Raw genomic sequence first — 14690 nt, forward strand, 5'->3', positions numbered from 1 at the left:
GACTTCAGAGGGTCAAGAGAGGAGTCAGCTTCTTCACAAGGGCAATGAGGGATGACCACACACCCCATTAAAAAGAATTAAAATTCAAAGATCTTTGCAAGTCAATTAAAAATTGTAGGAGAAAGTGAGGACTGCAGATGCTGGAGATCAGAGCTGAAAATGTGTTGCTGGAAAAGCTCAGCAGGTCAGGCAGCATCCAAGGAGCAGGAGAATCGACGTTTCGGGCATGAGCCCTTCTTCAGGAATGAAGAAGGGCTCATGCCTGAAACGTCGATTCTCCTGTTCCTTGGATGCTGCCTGACCTGCTGCGCTTTTCCAACAACATATTTTCAATTAAAATTTGTAGACCATAAAGCAGTTCCTGTCACTACATTGCTGTAATGCAGTGAGATCTGTAGTGTGCATCAGCAGGACACGAGGCCGAGAGAACTTCCATAAGCAATGCTTCTATGGAAAATTCTAAGGTAAAAGGGTCTAGAGGTGACAAGAGATAACGAGGGAGCGAGGTCATGTGGAAATTTGTACTGGAACATGAGAATTTTAAATTGGAGACACTGGGGGACTGGGAACGAGTATAGGTCAGCGAGCCCAGGGGTGATAGGTGAGTAAATTAGGATAGGGAGTTCAGAGTTTTAGCTGAGCTGAAGTTTATGCACGGTGGAAAATAGAAAGCTGGACAGGAGAGCTTTGGAATGGTCTCGTCTTGTCTCAAAACAACAACTGCGTGGATGAGGTTTTCAACAGCAGATGGACTAATCTGGGAGTGGGGTTGTTGGAAATGGGTGATGTTACGAAGGGGAAAGAATTTTTGTGATGGAGATGGTATGGAGTCAGAAGCTCAGCTGAGGTTGAAGAGGATGACACCAATTGGTCTTGGAGATGAGAATGGAGAGAGCAATCAAGAAGAAGTTAAGGAATGTAGGAACTGAGTAATTTCTTGAATCTATTACACCATACAGTTAGATTATGTCAAATCTGTGACTTAACTCTATCTATTGTCTTGATTCTATAACCCTTGGGTTTATTGTCAAGCAAAGGTTCTATCTATCACAATTTTAACACTTTCAATCCTCTCCCAACCTGCAGTAGGAGTCCTCTGCATAATTGGGCAATGTCACCGTGGGCTGATATATATTCTCCACAGAAGGATTTACACTTTCCAGTTTACACAAAGTATAATATTTTCCTCAGAAAGGAGGACTTGCATTTATATATTCAATGCATTCAAAAACCACTTCACTGACAGTGACAATTAAGTACTTATTTAAAATGCAGTCACTTTTTATGTTGGAACATGGCAGACAATTTAAGGTCCCAAAAGCAGCAATGTGACAATGATCAGACAATCAGTTTTTGTGACATTGATTGTAGAACACATCTTGTCTAGGGCATTGGTGACAGCTCCCCTGCCCTTCTGCAATATAGTGTCCACTTGAGCACAGAGTTTTGATACAACTCATCTGAAAGATCTCTGACAATGCAGCATTCCCTCAGTACTACACTGGAACATCAGACTCAGTGTTCAATTCTCTGGGGTGAGACTTGAACCGACAATCTTCTGACTCAAGAGATAAGATTGCTAAATTAACCACAGTGTATTACTGTTATATTTGATTCAGTATCTAAGGGATTAACTCCCAAGGCTGTATATAGAATCCTTTTCCCTCTGTAAAATGTCAGCCTAAAGATTTGATTTGATTAAAGTGATAACTAGTTAGAGTTGCAGGTGTCAATGTTGTCTTTGTGTGTTCCTGAGCTGTGAAAGGTGGTGTAATCTCTGCTGTCAGCTGGAATGGACATTTTAAGGGATTGTCTTCAGTCAGCACTGCTGATGAACCATTCTGCTTTCATTCACTCAGCAAAGTTGAACACTGTCATGATTAAAACTCAAGGAATAACCCATTGTCCCAGGTTGGCTCCAGTGAAGATTTTGAATTTGTTTTCAAATCCCTCCAGTCATACTTCTCCCTATTCCTGTAATCTCTTCCACCCCTTAATCCCAGACAAGAAGTTTTGTGCTCAACTCCTGGAGCGGGACTCTTCTGACTCAGAGAATAAGTTTGAAGGTTCGAGACCTACTCCAGATGGATTATTTCATGACAATGCATTAAAGTTCTTGTTGGGTCTGCACAAAAGTTTTCTTTGGCTCGAAGCTCCCTGTACAAAAATCATCTACAATTTGTTTGAACACAAATATGTCGTGAAATGAGTGAAGACATTATGTTTTAACCTTTAAATAAAACTGCTGTAATTGGTCAATTCGATTTTTTTAAAAATTGGCTTTTGTAAAACCCCTTGACAAATAGGCAACAAAGACCATAGATTGTGACTGAGAGTTTACATTGGTTTAATCAGCATTAACTGACTAAAACCACGTTGAGAACTTTATATTTAAGTTCTGCTGCATGAAAATTGAACATTTGTGATCTTTAACAGGAAGTGGTGGATGCAGGTACAACATTAAAAAGACATTTGGATAAATACATGAATAGGAAAGGTATTGAAGGATATGGGCTAAATGCAGGCAGATGGAACTAGTTTAGTTTGGGAATATGGTCAACTTGACTGGTTGGACTAAAGGGTTTGTTTCCGTGTTGTATGACTCTGCTAACCACAGGAATGACTACTTCTCCAGATAGGAATAACAGGAGTGGCGGGTTTCTGCTGATGTTATCTGATCTTCAAATTACACTCAAGTTTTTGGATGGTTGAATATCAACAGTCAGTCTTATTACACTTATAAAATCTCTACAGTGTAGAAAGAAGCCATTTGGCCCATAGAGTCTGCACCGACCCTCTAAAGAGCAAACTCAAAATAGTCACCCAACTGAGATCAAACACGGGTCCCTGATGCTCTGAGACAGCAGTGCTAGCCACTGAGCCACTCTGCTACTGTGATCCATATTGATGATTCCAGTTTACATGCTGCTTTCGCAAGGAAGTGATTGATTGTTCTCATATGGTATTGAAGGTTACCTGAGGAGAGTCACAGAGCTCCCTGAACAGAAAGCAATTCCCTTCAATCAAGTCACGTGTCATAGCCATCTGAGAATACTCCATGTGAATCCATTCACACTGGATCATCCCATAATGCTTTCATAGTCAGGAATTCAGGCATCCTTCCCATATTCAGAGGAGGCGATGGAACTGATGGTCAGCTGATTGGGGAAAAGGTCCACCCTGTCCTTCTGTGCCTGAAGTCACAAGATCACGGATCACATTGAGGAGGAGGTGTTGTTAATTCATGCTATGTCTCTCTGAGGCAGTTCACAGTGAGAGGCGAGTGGGATGTTGAAGAAATATTTCAGGGACCGGGGCGGGTTCGACTGGGACAACACTACTATTATCGGACAAGCCAAACAGAGAACAGCCAGGGAATTCCTAGAGGCATGGCACTCATCCATTGATTCAATCAACAAGCACATCGGCCTGGACCCAATATACCGGCCACTGCAGCAGGGGGACGAAATGTCTGCAACACAAATTTCCAGCTCGGCGAACAGAACCACAACAACGAGCACCCGAGATACAAATCTTCTCCCAAACTTTGGGGAGGTAACATGTTCACTAGAGAGAGAGAATGATCACAATCATGCTAGAGTACTGCATACTGAACAACATGACTCTGAAGCAAGATATGGACTGGGATAGCCCAGGAGGTGAATCAGGAGGAGTGAATGGACTAGAACAGCCCAGGAGACTATCGAGAGGAGGTGAATGTTGATCTGTATAAACTGGTGCTGAGGGAAGTTGAACATAAACAGAAGCAACATTTGATCAAGACAGGGCAGTCAGAATACAAAACATACACCACTTCATTCCCTGAGACAAAGGGTCCTTCCTAACACCAGGTCATTCTAAAACCTATCCCCTTCTCTGTGCCTGTCATGTGTAATTGCTGATATCACCTCTGCACATTGTCACTGTCTTGGATGCTGTGGGTCTTCCTCTTCTGATCTTCTGTCAAGCAAATCTGAGGATACACATCCCACACTGATAGAACATAGAACAGTACAGGTTCTTCGGCCCTTGATATTGTGCTGACATTTTATCCTATTCTAAGATCAAACTAAGCTACATACCTTTCATTTTATTATCATCCATGTGCTTATCGCTTAAATGTCCCTAAAATAAGTAACTCTACTACCACTACTCGCAATGCATTCCATGCACCCACCACTCTCTGTGTAAAGAACCGACCCTTGACAATGTCCCTTAAATCTTCCTCCAGTCACCTTAAAATTATGCCCGCTTGTGATAGCTATTTCTACCCAGGGGAAAACGTCTCTGATTAATCATTCTGTCTATGCCTCTCTTCATCTTGTACACCTTTGTCAATTGACCTCTCATCCTCCTTCATTCCAATGAGAAAAGCCCAAGCTCCCTCAACCTTTCATTCTTAAGACATGCCCTCCAGTCCAGGCAGCATCCTGGTAAATCTTCTCTAAAGCTTCCACATCCTTCCTATAATGAGGTGACCAGAACTAAACACAATATTTGTTGGCAGTTTGAAACTCTTTGAGGATGAAGAATGCTATTTCCACACTAGAAATCTCTGTCAAACATTTACCAGGGGAGCTGAGACAGCAGCTGCAATAAGTGAGGTTTTATTCAGATGGGACAGTGACAAGTTTAAATCCTCACCTGATCTGCTGCTCAAAGTCACCTCCATTTCCCCGGTCAGTTTCCCAAGTTTCACGAATCACATGTTGCTCCAGAAATATTTGGATTGACTGTGAGAGACGTCAATCAGAGAGCCCACCCACTCTGCCCATTGTCTCCTCTTCCTCTTCCAGAGCTGGTTCACTTCCTATAGGGACTGAAAACCAAGTGAGGAGATGGTGAGTGAAGGAGCAGCTTTTATACAAATTGTATCCCATAATATCCACACCAATCTTCAGGCAGTCTGACTATCCTGTGGGCAGTCAGGGGTGGAAATGTCCCTTATGCTGTGTGAGAAGATCCAGCTGAGAGAGCTGTTTACTCGGTGCTTTGTGCTGAACTGTGTGACTGGAGCTGTGTGTTGGATATTGAGTGTGTTTATTGGAAGCATTTCCCTCTGATTTCCAGGCTTGTGTTTTGTTGATGGCTCATTCCTGAATATGAGACCGTGAGGTGTAATTATCTGGGAGGTGCAGAGTATCTGAAGACTCTTACTGATTTCCTATTGTTGACTTCTGTATATGTGTTGGGAACTGGTGGTTATCCTGAATAGTGAAATAGTCAATTCCCTTTGTGTTGGGATCTGAGTGATTTCTGTCTTTTCAAATCTTGCTGAGATCTCCCAATACTCTGTGTATTCTGCTCCAAGTTTAAAACAAAAACTGAGTTTAAGTCTTTCACTACGTCCAGATCTCCAAAACTAATACACAGCAATGAAATGAAAAATAGAAATTGCAGAAATAGAGAAACTCCAGATCTGGCAGCATCTGCAGAGAGAAAGCAGAGTTTAATGTTTCAGGTTCAATGACCTTTATTAATAACTCCAGAACAGTTACCATAGAATACCTACAGTATGGAAACAGGCCATTTGGCCCAACAAGTCCACACCTACACTCCGAAGAGCATCCGTCCCAGACCCAACCCGCTTTCCTATCCCTGTAACCCCCAAGACTAATGCATTTAACCTACACATCCCTGAACATTATGGGCAATTTAGCACGACCAATCTGCACATCTTTGGACTGTGGGAGAAAACCGCAGCACCCAGAGGAAACTCAATTGACACTGGGAGAGCGTGCAAACTCCACTTAGACAGTCACCTCAAGGCTGGAATTGAACCCAAGCCCCTGGTGCTGTGAGGCAGCAATGCTAACCATGGAGCCACCTTGAAACCTACTTCCTCAACTCTGAGGTCCATCTGGCTGATAATGTTCCAATCACTACAAAAACTGTGCTGATTCTGCCTGATTACCTCACTGAGTGCCTTTCTTTAACATATTCAATAATAGTTTATAACATATTCCCAGTGACAAATATTGATCTAATTGGCCTGTAATTTTCTGTTTTCTGTCTCCCTCACTGTTTGAATAAAAGATAATTGCTATCTTCCAATGTAACAGAACTATTCTTGAATCAAGAGAATTTTGAAAAATTAAAACCAACATATTAAGAATCTCACCAGCCACATTTTTAAAAGTCTCTTGAAGTGCTTCAGGATTTGTCATCTTACATAGAATCATACAGCACAGAAACAGACCCTTAGGTCTGACTCATCCATGCCAACCAAGTTTCCCAAACTAAACTAATCCCACTTCCCTGTGTTTGGTCCATATAGTTCTAAACCTTTCCTGTTTCTGTCTTTTAAATGCATTTCTGAGGAATGGCATTGCCCGGAATGTCGATTCTTCTGCTCCTCAGATGCTGCCTGACCTGCTATGCTTTTCCAGAACCACACTCTTAACTCTGATGTCTAGCATACCAAATTTGGAGTCGTGCTGGAAAAGCACAGCAAGTCAGGCAGCATCCGAGGAGCAGGAAAATCGATGTTTTGGGCAAAAGCCCTTCATCAGGAATGATGCTGAGAGCCTCTGGGGCGGAGATATAATTGGGAGGGGGGGTGGGGCTGGGGAGGGAGAAGGTAGCTAAGAGCGCAATAGGTGGATGGAGGTGGAGCTGAAGGTGATAGGTTGGAGAGGAGGGTGGAGCAGATTGTTGGAAAGGAAGATTGGTGCTGAGCTGTGATGTCGAACACTTCTTACGCCGCCGCCGTCTCCGAGCTTACTTTTTCAATCACCTATACTACATCCTAGCTCCCAGCCCTGCCAAGTTTTCACCATCCCCCCCAGACCACCCCTCACTGAGGTCAACCGATCAGTCCTCAGCAAAGGCCTTACCTTCACCCCCTCCGTCCAGGCATCAACGAATTCAATACGCCTTGTGACGTCGAACACTTCTGCCGCTGCCTCCGCCTCCACCTCTGAGCTTACTATTTCAATCCATCTCCTCTGATCTGATGTCCAGCATCTGCAGTCTTCACTTTCTGTCAAATATCTTTTAAATGTTGTAACTGTAGTTGCATCTGCCACTTCAGCAAGGTGCTCAGTACCATTTCCCTGGTGATTGTTTTTTTGAGTTCCTTGATTCTTTTCATTTCCTGATTTTCAGCAATTCTGGGTTGTTATTTATGTCCTCCACAGCGTTAGTTAAACTGATTTGCTGTCTCTTGATTTTGCATAATTTCCGAGACTCACTTTCTACAGGACCAATGCTCACTTTTGAAATATCATTACCTAACCTTACTATCTGTTTCATGTTTTCTTAGCTAGCTTTCACTCAAAATCTTATTTATCCCCTCCTTATTAAATTTCTGGTTATTCTCTGCTGGGTTTTACATTCTGACCAATCTTCTGACCTGCACAATCTTTGTGCAATTATATGCTTCTTCTTTAAGTTTAATCCTGTCTTTGCACAGTGTAACTAATTTCCCAGGATAAACCTAAACCCTTCAATCAACTATACTGAAGCAATATTTTTATAGGTTCTTGTGTTTCCTGCCCTTTCTTTGTGGGTTTTCTTCAAGTCATTTTGGTAAACATGCTGGAATTCACATTTAGCCTGAGTGATTTCTGTATTATACTCATACTCTAAGGATGATACTGGACTTTACCAACATGATACAAGCTCATAGTGAAACAATAGCCTGCTTTACACTCCATCCAGTTGTTTAGTCTATTGCCCTCATATAGGGGCTGAGCACAAGAAAAGAAAGTAGCCACTTTGGATAGGAACCAAGAGCAAACATTGTCCCTGCCGGAAATGCAGGGTGTGTAACAGCCAAGTAAGGAAAATGAAAAGGCTTGTATCTGACCCCACTCGCCCACCCCACACATACACACACAAAAGAGGAGAGGGAGTTGGAGGAAATCATGTTTCCTTTTCCTGTTTTACAGAAGGATTGTACTGTACTACATCAGAGAATACAGAGAGGATAGACCTGCAGCTATTTCCTGACTATCATCCAAGAAACAACTGCACAACCTTGGGAAGATTTCCAGTCCCTTCACAGCATTGCTTAACACAGAAAAGTTGGGCAGTGAAACCATCATCTGAAAATTGGTCAGGTTAGGGGAGCTTTGACATACCATCTGATGTGAAACTGGTCAGTGGCGTGGAGCCTTCTGTCAGAACCAACCTTTCTGAAGGTTTGGCTGTGGGTGATTGGTCACGGTGAGGCTGGGAAGAAGTGTGAGTGAACTGCAGTGTGGTGAGAGCTTCAGTCATTTATCGAGCCTCATGAACTACGGACTCATTCCTGAAGAGAAGCTGTTCGAGTGTGAGGAGAGCTACACAGGATTATAAGAACCTATAATACACAAGGTACATCCTTGATCGGCCACATGGAAGTAAAACCATTTAAGAGTGAGGTGCAGGATCAGGATTTTATACAGTCATCAATAATTGTGAGAAACAAACACATGCACACTGGGAAAGAGCCCATCAGGTGTGAGGTGTGTAATAAGTCCTTCTCAAAGTCATCGGCCCTCCTTGTTCACCGGCGTATTCACACCGGGGAGAAACCGTTCACATGCGAGGTGTGTGACAAATCATTTTCGCAGTCATCGAACCTCCGTGTGCACCAACGCATCCATACAGGGGAGAAACCATTTACCTGCGAGGTATGCAACAAATCATTCACACTATCATCAAACCTCATGGTCCATCAGACAATCCACACAGGGGAGAAACCCTTCAAATGTGAGGTTTGTGATAAAGCTTTTGTGACATCTACAAGGCTGCTAAGACACCAGAAGATTCACACAGGGGAGAAACCTTTCAAATGTGAGGTTTGTGAGAAGGCTTTCATCCAATCCTCCCATCTCCTGATGCATCAAAGGATTCACACAGGGGAGAAACCTTTCAAATGTGAGGTGTGCGACCGAGCCTTTGGACAATCATCTCACCTCCTTCGACATCATAAACTCCACACCAGAGAGAATTTCCCCAAGTGCGAAGTGCGTAAGGAGGGATTTGGACAATTATTAGACCGAGTAAAACACCAACACATTCACACTGATGAGAAACCATTCATGCATGATGTTTGTGGCACTTCATTTTCAGAGTCATGGAATCTCCATGGACACCAATGCATTCACACAGGGGAGAAACCATTCACTTGTGAGGTATGTGAGAAATCTTGCTTGCGGTCATCAAATCTCCATGTACACCACATGGGGGTGAAACTGTTCATATGCAAGATGTGTCACAGAGCTTTTACACGGTTATCAAACCTCCTGGTTCATCAGACAATCCATGCAGGGCAGAAACTCTTCAAGTGTGAAGTTTGTGACCAAACGTTTGCGACATCTAAAAGCCTCTTGATACATCATAGAGTTCATACAGGGGAGAAACCCTTCATATGTGAGATATGTAACAGGGACTTTGCACAATCTTCGGCCCTGGTGATTCACCGACGCATTCACACAAGGGAGAGTCCATTCACATGTGAGGTGTGTGAGAAATCATTTTCAAAGTTAACAAACCTCCGCCGACACAAACAAATCCACACATGGAGGAAAGTGTCAAGTGTGGGGTGTGTAATGGAGAGTTTGGATGATCATTGAACGTACAGAGGAACCATTCAATTCAAGATACGTGACATTCCCAGAGTCACCAAGGCTTTCTGTACACGAGCAGATTCACACAGAAGGAACTGTTCTCATGCAAGATCTATTCTCTCCAACCTCCCACAACACAATTGTTATGATGGTTAGAAATCCGCCAGTCAAATCAACACATTTACACAGGAGAAACCATTCCTGTGAAAGGTTTGTGATAAGTCCTTCTCGCAGTCTTTCAGTAATAAATAGTTCATGGTTAGGTGTTATCCTGGCTCACCACTCTGCCTCACCATGTTCTCGTGAAGATGCTCACTACAATCCTGTCATCTGATTCTGCACCTTTAAATCTTCAGACTCCATTCTTCCTCTGGAGAGGTGATAGCCCAGTGATACTTTGCCAGTAATCCAGAACCCAAGGCTTAATGTTCTCAGGGCATGAGTTTGAATCCCACCATGGCAGATGGTGAAACTTGAATTCTATTTTGAAAAATCTGGAATTAATAACTCACCTAATAGTGATCATATAAATATTGTCAATTGTCATTAAAACCCATCTGGTTTACTATTGCCCTGTCGGGAAGGAAATATACTGTGCTTGCCTGGTCTGGCCTATGTGTGACTCCAGACCCACAGCAATGTGCTTGATTCTTAACTCCCCTTTAAAATATCCCTAGCAAGCCACTTGGATCATGGGACAATTAGGGATCAACAATAAATGCCAGCCCAGCCAGCAATCCCCACACTCCATGAATTAATTTTTTTAAAAATCAACGAGATTTTTAATAGTCTACGATGAATCAATCCAGAGCGAATCTGAGGACAGTTTCTGTGTCCTGGACATTGTGCATACTTTTTGAGTCCCATCAATTGTTCTCTGTCTGACTGACCATGTTCCAAAAGCCTCTTGATACATCATAGAGTTCATACAGGGGAGAAACCCTTCATGTGTGAGATATGTAACAGGGGCTTTGCACAACCTTCGGCCCTGGTGATTCACCGACGCATTCACACAAGGGAGAGACCATTCACATGTGAGGTGTGTGAGAAATCATTTTCAAAGTTAACAATACTTCTCCCTTGAGGGAGGTCTCAGTCTCGGGTGACAGCACCAATCACCCCACCAACCTCGTTACCTACATACAGTGTACTGACAAATCCTGCATGGTATCTGGAACCTTGTACTTCCATTTCAGAATGCTTTATTTGTAAATATATGTAAATATATATGCCGATTTCATTTGTATTGTTTCAATGGATTGCAATCAGGTGTTTCCTTGATTATGTAATGCAGACATGCTGTAAATGGCCCTTCATAAGCTAGTTTGGTCTTTTGTTAGACTGCAACAACCCTTTGTTAGACTCTGGTGGGAGTATATTAGATTACACTGGTCATTTATTAGACTGCAGTGGTGATTTATTAAACTGTAATGGCCCTATAATAGACTGAAATGTCAATTTATTAGACTGTAATGGACCTTTATTAGACTGTAAGGACAATTTATTAGACTGCAATGGCCCTCCATTAGACTGTAATTGCAACTTATTAGGATGTACAGTAATAGCCCATTACTAGACCACACTTGCCCTTTAATAGACTGTATTGGCCCTCTATTAGACTGTAATGGCCATTTTTAAGACTAATGGCTCTTTATACAAGTGTCATGGCCTTTTAAAAAAATCTGTATTGATGTTTTTGTATTTTTATTGTGATGCTTCTGTTGTTGTTCTATGAATATATATATTCAACACCATTTAACGTGAGAAATAATAATTACCTCCTCCTTAAGAAGCTTTCGGACTGCAAATGGTGATTTCCCTTAAGGATGGCACACTAATTTATTCTCAAGATCTTTCCCACAGTAATGAAAGATATTTCAACCATCCCCCTAATATAATAATATATGCAATTATTCCATAAATACTATTGTGAACAATATTTACTTCCTTTGTGGATATAAACCTGTAATAAACCTACTATTTCAAAAGGGTTATGTTTAATATTTGAGGTTGATAAATGGAAAAGACTGTTGTGTTTTCAGTATCACAGTTTGTCGCCTAGAATTAGACAACACTGCAAGAAATAACGAAATGGGGAACTTCCTGGACATCTCAGAAACTTCATAGTTTGTAAAATGGAATTCCAAGAAATTGAAGTAAATTGTTGGGTCATTTTCAGCAGATCTCAAGACTGAACATGGACATCATACCATCAGCGTTTAATTGCTAATGTTCTCTGAAGCAAAATGAAGTGACTGCAGAATTGATAATGTCCAGATGAAACCTCCCATTTTTTGTATATGAACTGATTCTGCCCCATGGCTGCGTCAAATAAGAAGTGCTAGAGTTCCCCAGCGTCTTCTCCTAACTTTGCAGGTATTGCCAGGCAGACCTGAGAAGGGTCATCATTTCTAACCAACAAGACCTCTAAGATCCTAGTCTAGGTGACATGGGCAAGCACAATCTTGGTTATCAAGCTGGTAAAAAGCAAGGTACTGACTCTGGGCATCAAGCTGCCTTTGATCCCCCCAGCAGTCTCAGTAAAGTTAATCCACACAAAGTCAAACTTTTCCAGAAAGTCGCTCTTCCTCGTCCAGTCAATTAACACCAACTCCTCCAATTACAATTCTGCAACCACTTGCCACTCTCAGCAGCTAGCACAAGCTGACAGATGAGGAAATTCTGTTTGAAACCTTTGGGCAGCTTCATGGAATTCTGCACAACTTTTGCTGTCTTACTTGATCTCAGAGCCAGTGGCTCTTTTGCTATCCAAAGTGAACATCAAGATTGTCTCAAGGTTGAGAGACCTCTGGCTGGGATGGCCCAATCCATTCACTTGTCTCCTGGGTAAACAGAGGAACGATGTTCCCAATGTCTTGGGATTACAGAACCAAGGGTCACATTCTAATGATATGGGATAAACCATTTAAGACTGAGATGAGGACATGATTCTTCACCCAGAGGTTGTTGAAGTTCTCTGCCACAGAAAGTGCTTGAATGCAAAACAAGGTGTTCAAGAAGGAATTTGATATAGTTCTTAGGGCTAATGGGACTAAGGGTATGCAGGAACAGGGGACTGAGTTGGATGATCAGCCATGATTGTACTGGATGTCAGAGAAGGCCTGAAGAGCTAAATGGCCCACTCCTGCTCCCATTTTTGATGTTTCTCATATTTGCTATGTAATTCCAAGTGTGCAAAGAATTATGCTAGCAACCAATTCAGGATTATCATTCAGGTGAGCAGTGTGGTACAATTGTATGGCATACTGGAATCTATTTTAATACACAACAGCCTGATCCTTCCAGATAGAACATATACACACATTGTGCCTGTTTCAATGCAACAACATAGGTGACAGTCTTTCACTGGTTCGTTTCTTAGAACAATTCCTTGATCAATTAGAGTCAATCTGACTGGTTTAACATTTAAACAAAGCTTGGCAATTATCTGTTAGTCATCATTCACGGTGCTTTCTACCAATCAGAGTCCAGTGGTCAACTAATCAGCATGCTCCTCTCATGTAGAAAATATATTGTTTTCTTGACTGATATTTCTTGAGAATTGTCCTGATGTGTGTAAGATGAAATGCTTTGAAAAAATTGTTTCAGCAGTATTCAACACAGCAGCAATATTTAAGGTATCCAGGAGTTAGAATGGATTTTTAATCCAGTAATGTTTCCTGGGTGACTATTAAGTTTACATAAGTCAGAAATCTCCAAAGTCTTTAAGGACATTTTCCAAAGGATTCTAGGAACAGGAAATTTGAGTTTTAATGGTTTCCTTTGTTCTAAGTCTGACTTAGACATCTTGTCTATGGTTGCTTTATGTTGATTTGACTTGTCTTTATGGCAGATGAAGTTGGACATTCCAGAGATATGATGTATGATTTTGTCGCCTGGTTATTACTGATGTGAACTTTCCTGAAATTGGGGTCAACTGACATGTGGTCAGTGATTGCTACATTGTCAGTCCAGCAAAAATATTTTTAAAAGAAAAATAAAACAAGAAAATATAATAAAGCAAAACAAGGTAAGTTCTTTCTTCCTGCCCTCTGGCATTACACACTTTTCCTTCCTGGTTGCTTTTTCTGCTTATCGTGTACATTGACGAAGATTTGAGTGTATCTGGTTCGCAACTGGCGTAACCATCCAACACTTGATCTGACTGCACCATATCAACATGACTGGTCCTGCTTTCCTCTGTCAAAACTATTCATTACTCCAGGACCATCCTGAAGAGAAAAGCTAACCTACAATCTCCTCCCTGAAAGCAGCCGTGTCCTTGTCTAAGTTATGTTCTAATTGTACAGAACTGTACACACGGCGACAGGATTATCCCAGCCAACACCCAGCTGGACAGCAACTACATTCAGGTTCTCCTATAGGTGTTCAATCTGTCCACCCTCCCTGCAATCTCAAGGCTGAGAGTTCCAGCTGAGCAGGTAAATCTGCTTCTGACTATGAAACTTTCAGGAGTCTGGGCCCCTAGGGCCTCAAATGTCCCAAAGGTTGCCCACCCAAAAGTCTGAAGCCAGAAGGTTTCACTATAAGGCTGTACCCTCCACCCCATCTACCTACCTTGGGACTGCACCTCGATGTAGTGGAAGGGAAAGGAGAAAGCAAATAGTCAGAGGGCACATAGGTAGCATGAATGAGACTAGATGTTAACAATTAACTGCAGAATTGGGCTGAAAGGTGGCAAATGGAGTTCAATGCAGATAAATGTGAGGTGATTCACTTTGGGAAGAATAACAGGAAGGCAGAATACTGGATCAATAGTAAGATACTTGGTAGTGTTGATGTACAGAGGGATCTTGGTGTCCATGTACATAGATCCCTGAAAGTTGTCACCTAGGTTGACAGTGCTGTTAAGAAGGCAGTGTGTTAGGTTTTATTGGGAGAGGGATTGAGTCCCAGAGCTGTGATGTCATGCTGCAACTGTATAAAACGCTAGTGCGGCCTCACATAGAGTATTGTGTGCAGTTCTGGTCACCCCGTTACCAGAATGATGTGGAAGCATTGGAAAAGATGCAGAGGAGATTTACCAGATGTTGCCTGATCTGAAGTAAAAGTCTTATGAGGAAAGGCTGAGGGACTTGGGTCTGTTCTCATTGGCGAGAAGAAGGCTAAGAG

The 14690-nt window shown here is 42.1% G+C and overlaps 1 protein-coding gene across 2 annotated transcripts; it reads left to right on the forward strand.

The window, feature by feature from the left end:
* The first annotated feature begins 3595 nt into the window (after positions 1-3595).
* LOC122541598 (zinc finger protein 271-like) lies at positions 3596-13836 on the forward strand. Of its 2 annotated transcripts, none has more exons than XM_043678460.1 (2): positions 3596-3713; positions 7893-13836. In XM_043678460.1, exon 2 carries the CDS (start codon positions 8340-8342, stop codon positions 9561-9563), a length of 1224 nt encoding a protein of 407 aa, XP_043534395.1. In that variant the 5' UTR covers positions 3596-3713; positions 7893-8339; the 3' UTR covers positions 9564-13836. The 2 variants fall into 2 exon arrangements, with proteins under 2 accessions (XP_043534395.1, XP_043534394.1); XM_043678459.1 differs by lacking the exon at positions 3596-3713 and adding an exon at positions 4802-4841.
* The last annotated feature ends 854 nt before the right edge of the window (positions 13837-14690 follow it).

Source organism: Chiloscyllium plagiosum, chromosome 37 (genome assembly GCF_004010195.1).
Source record: "Chiloscyllium plagiosum isolate BGI_BamShark_2017 chromosome 37, ASM401019v2, whole genome shotgun sequence".
Taxonomy (NCBI): Eukaryota; Metazoa; Chordata; class Chondrichthyes; order Orectolobiformes; family Hemiscylliidae; genus Chiloscyllium; species Chiloscyllium plagiosum.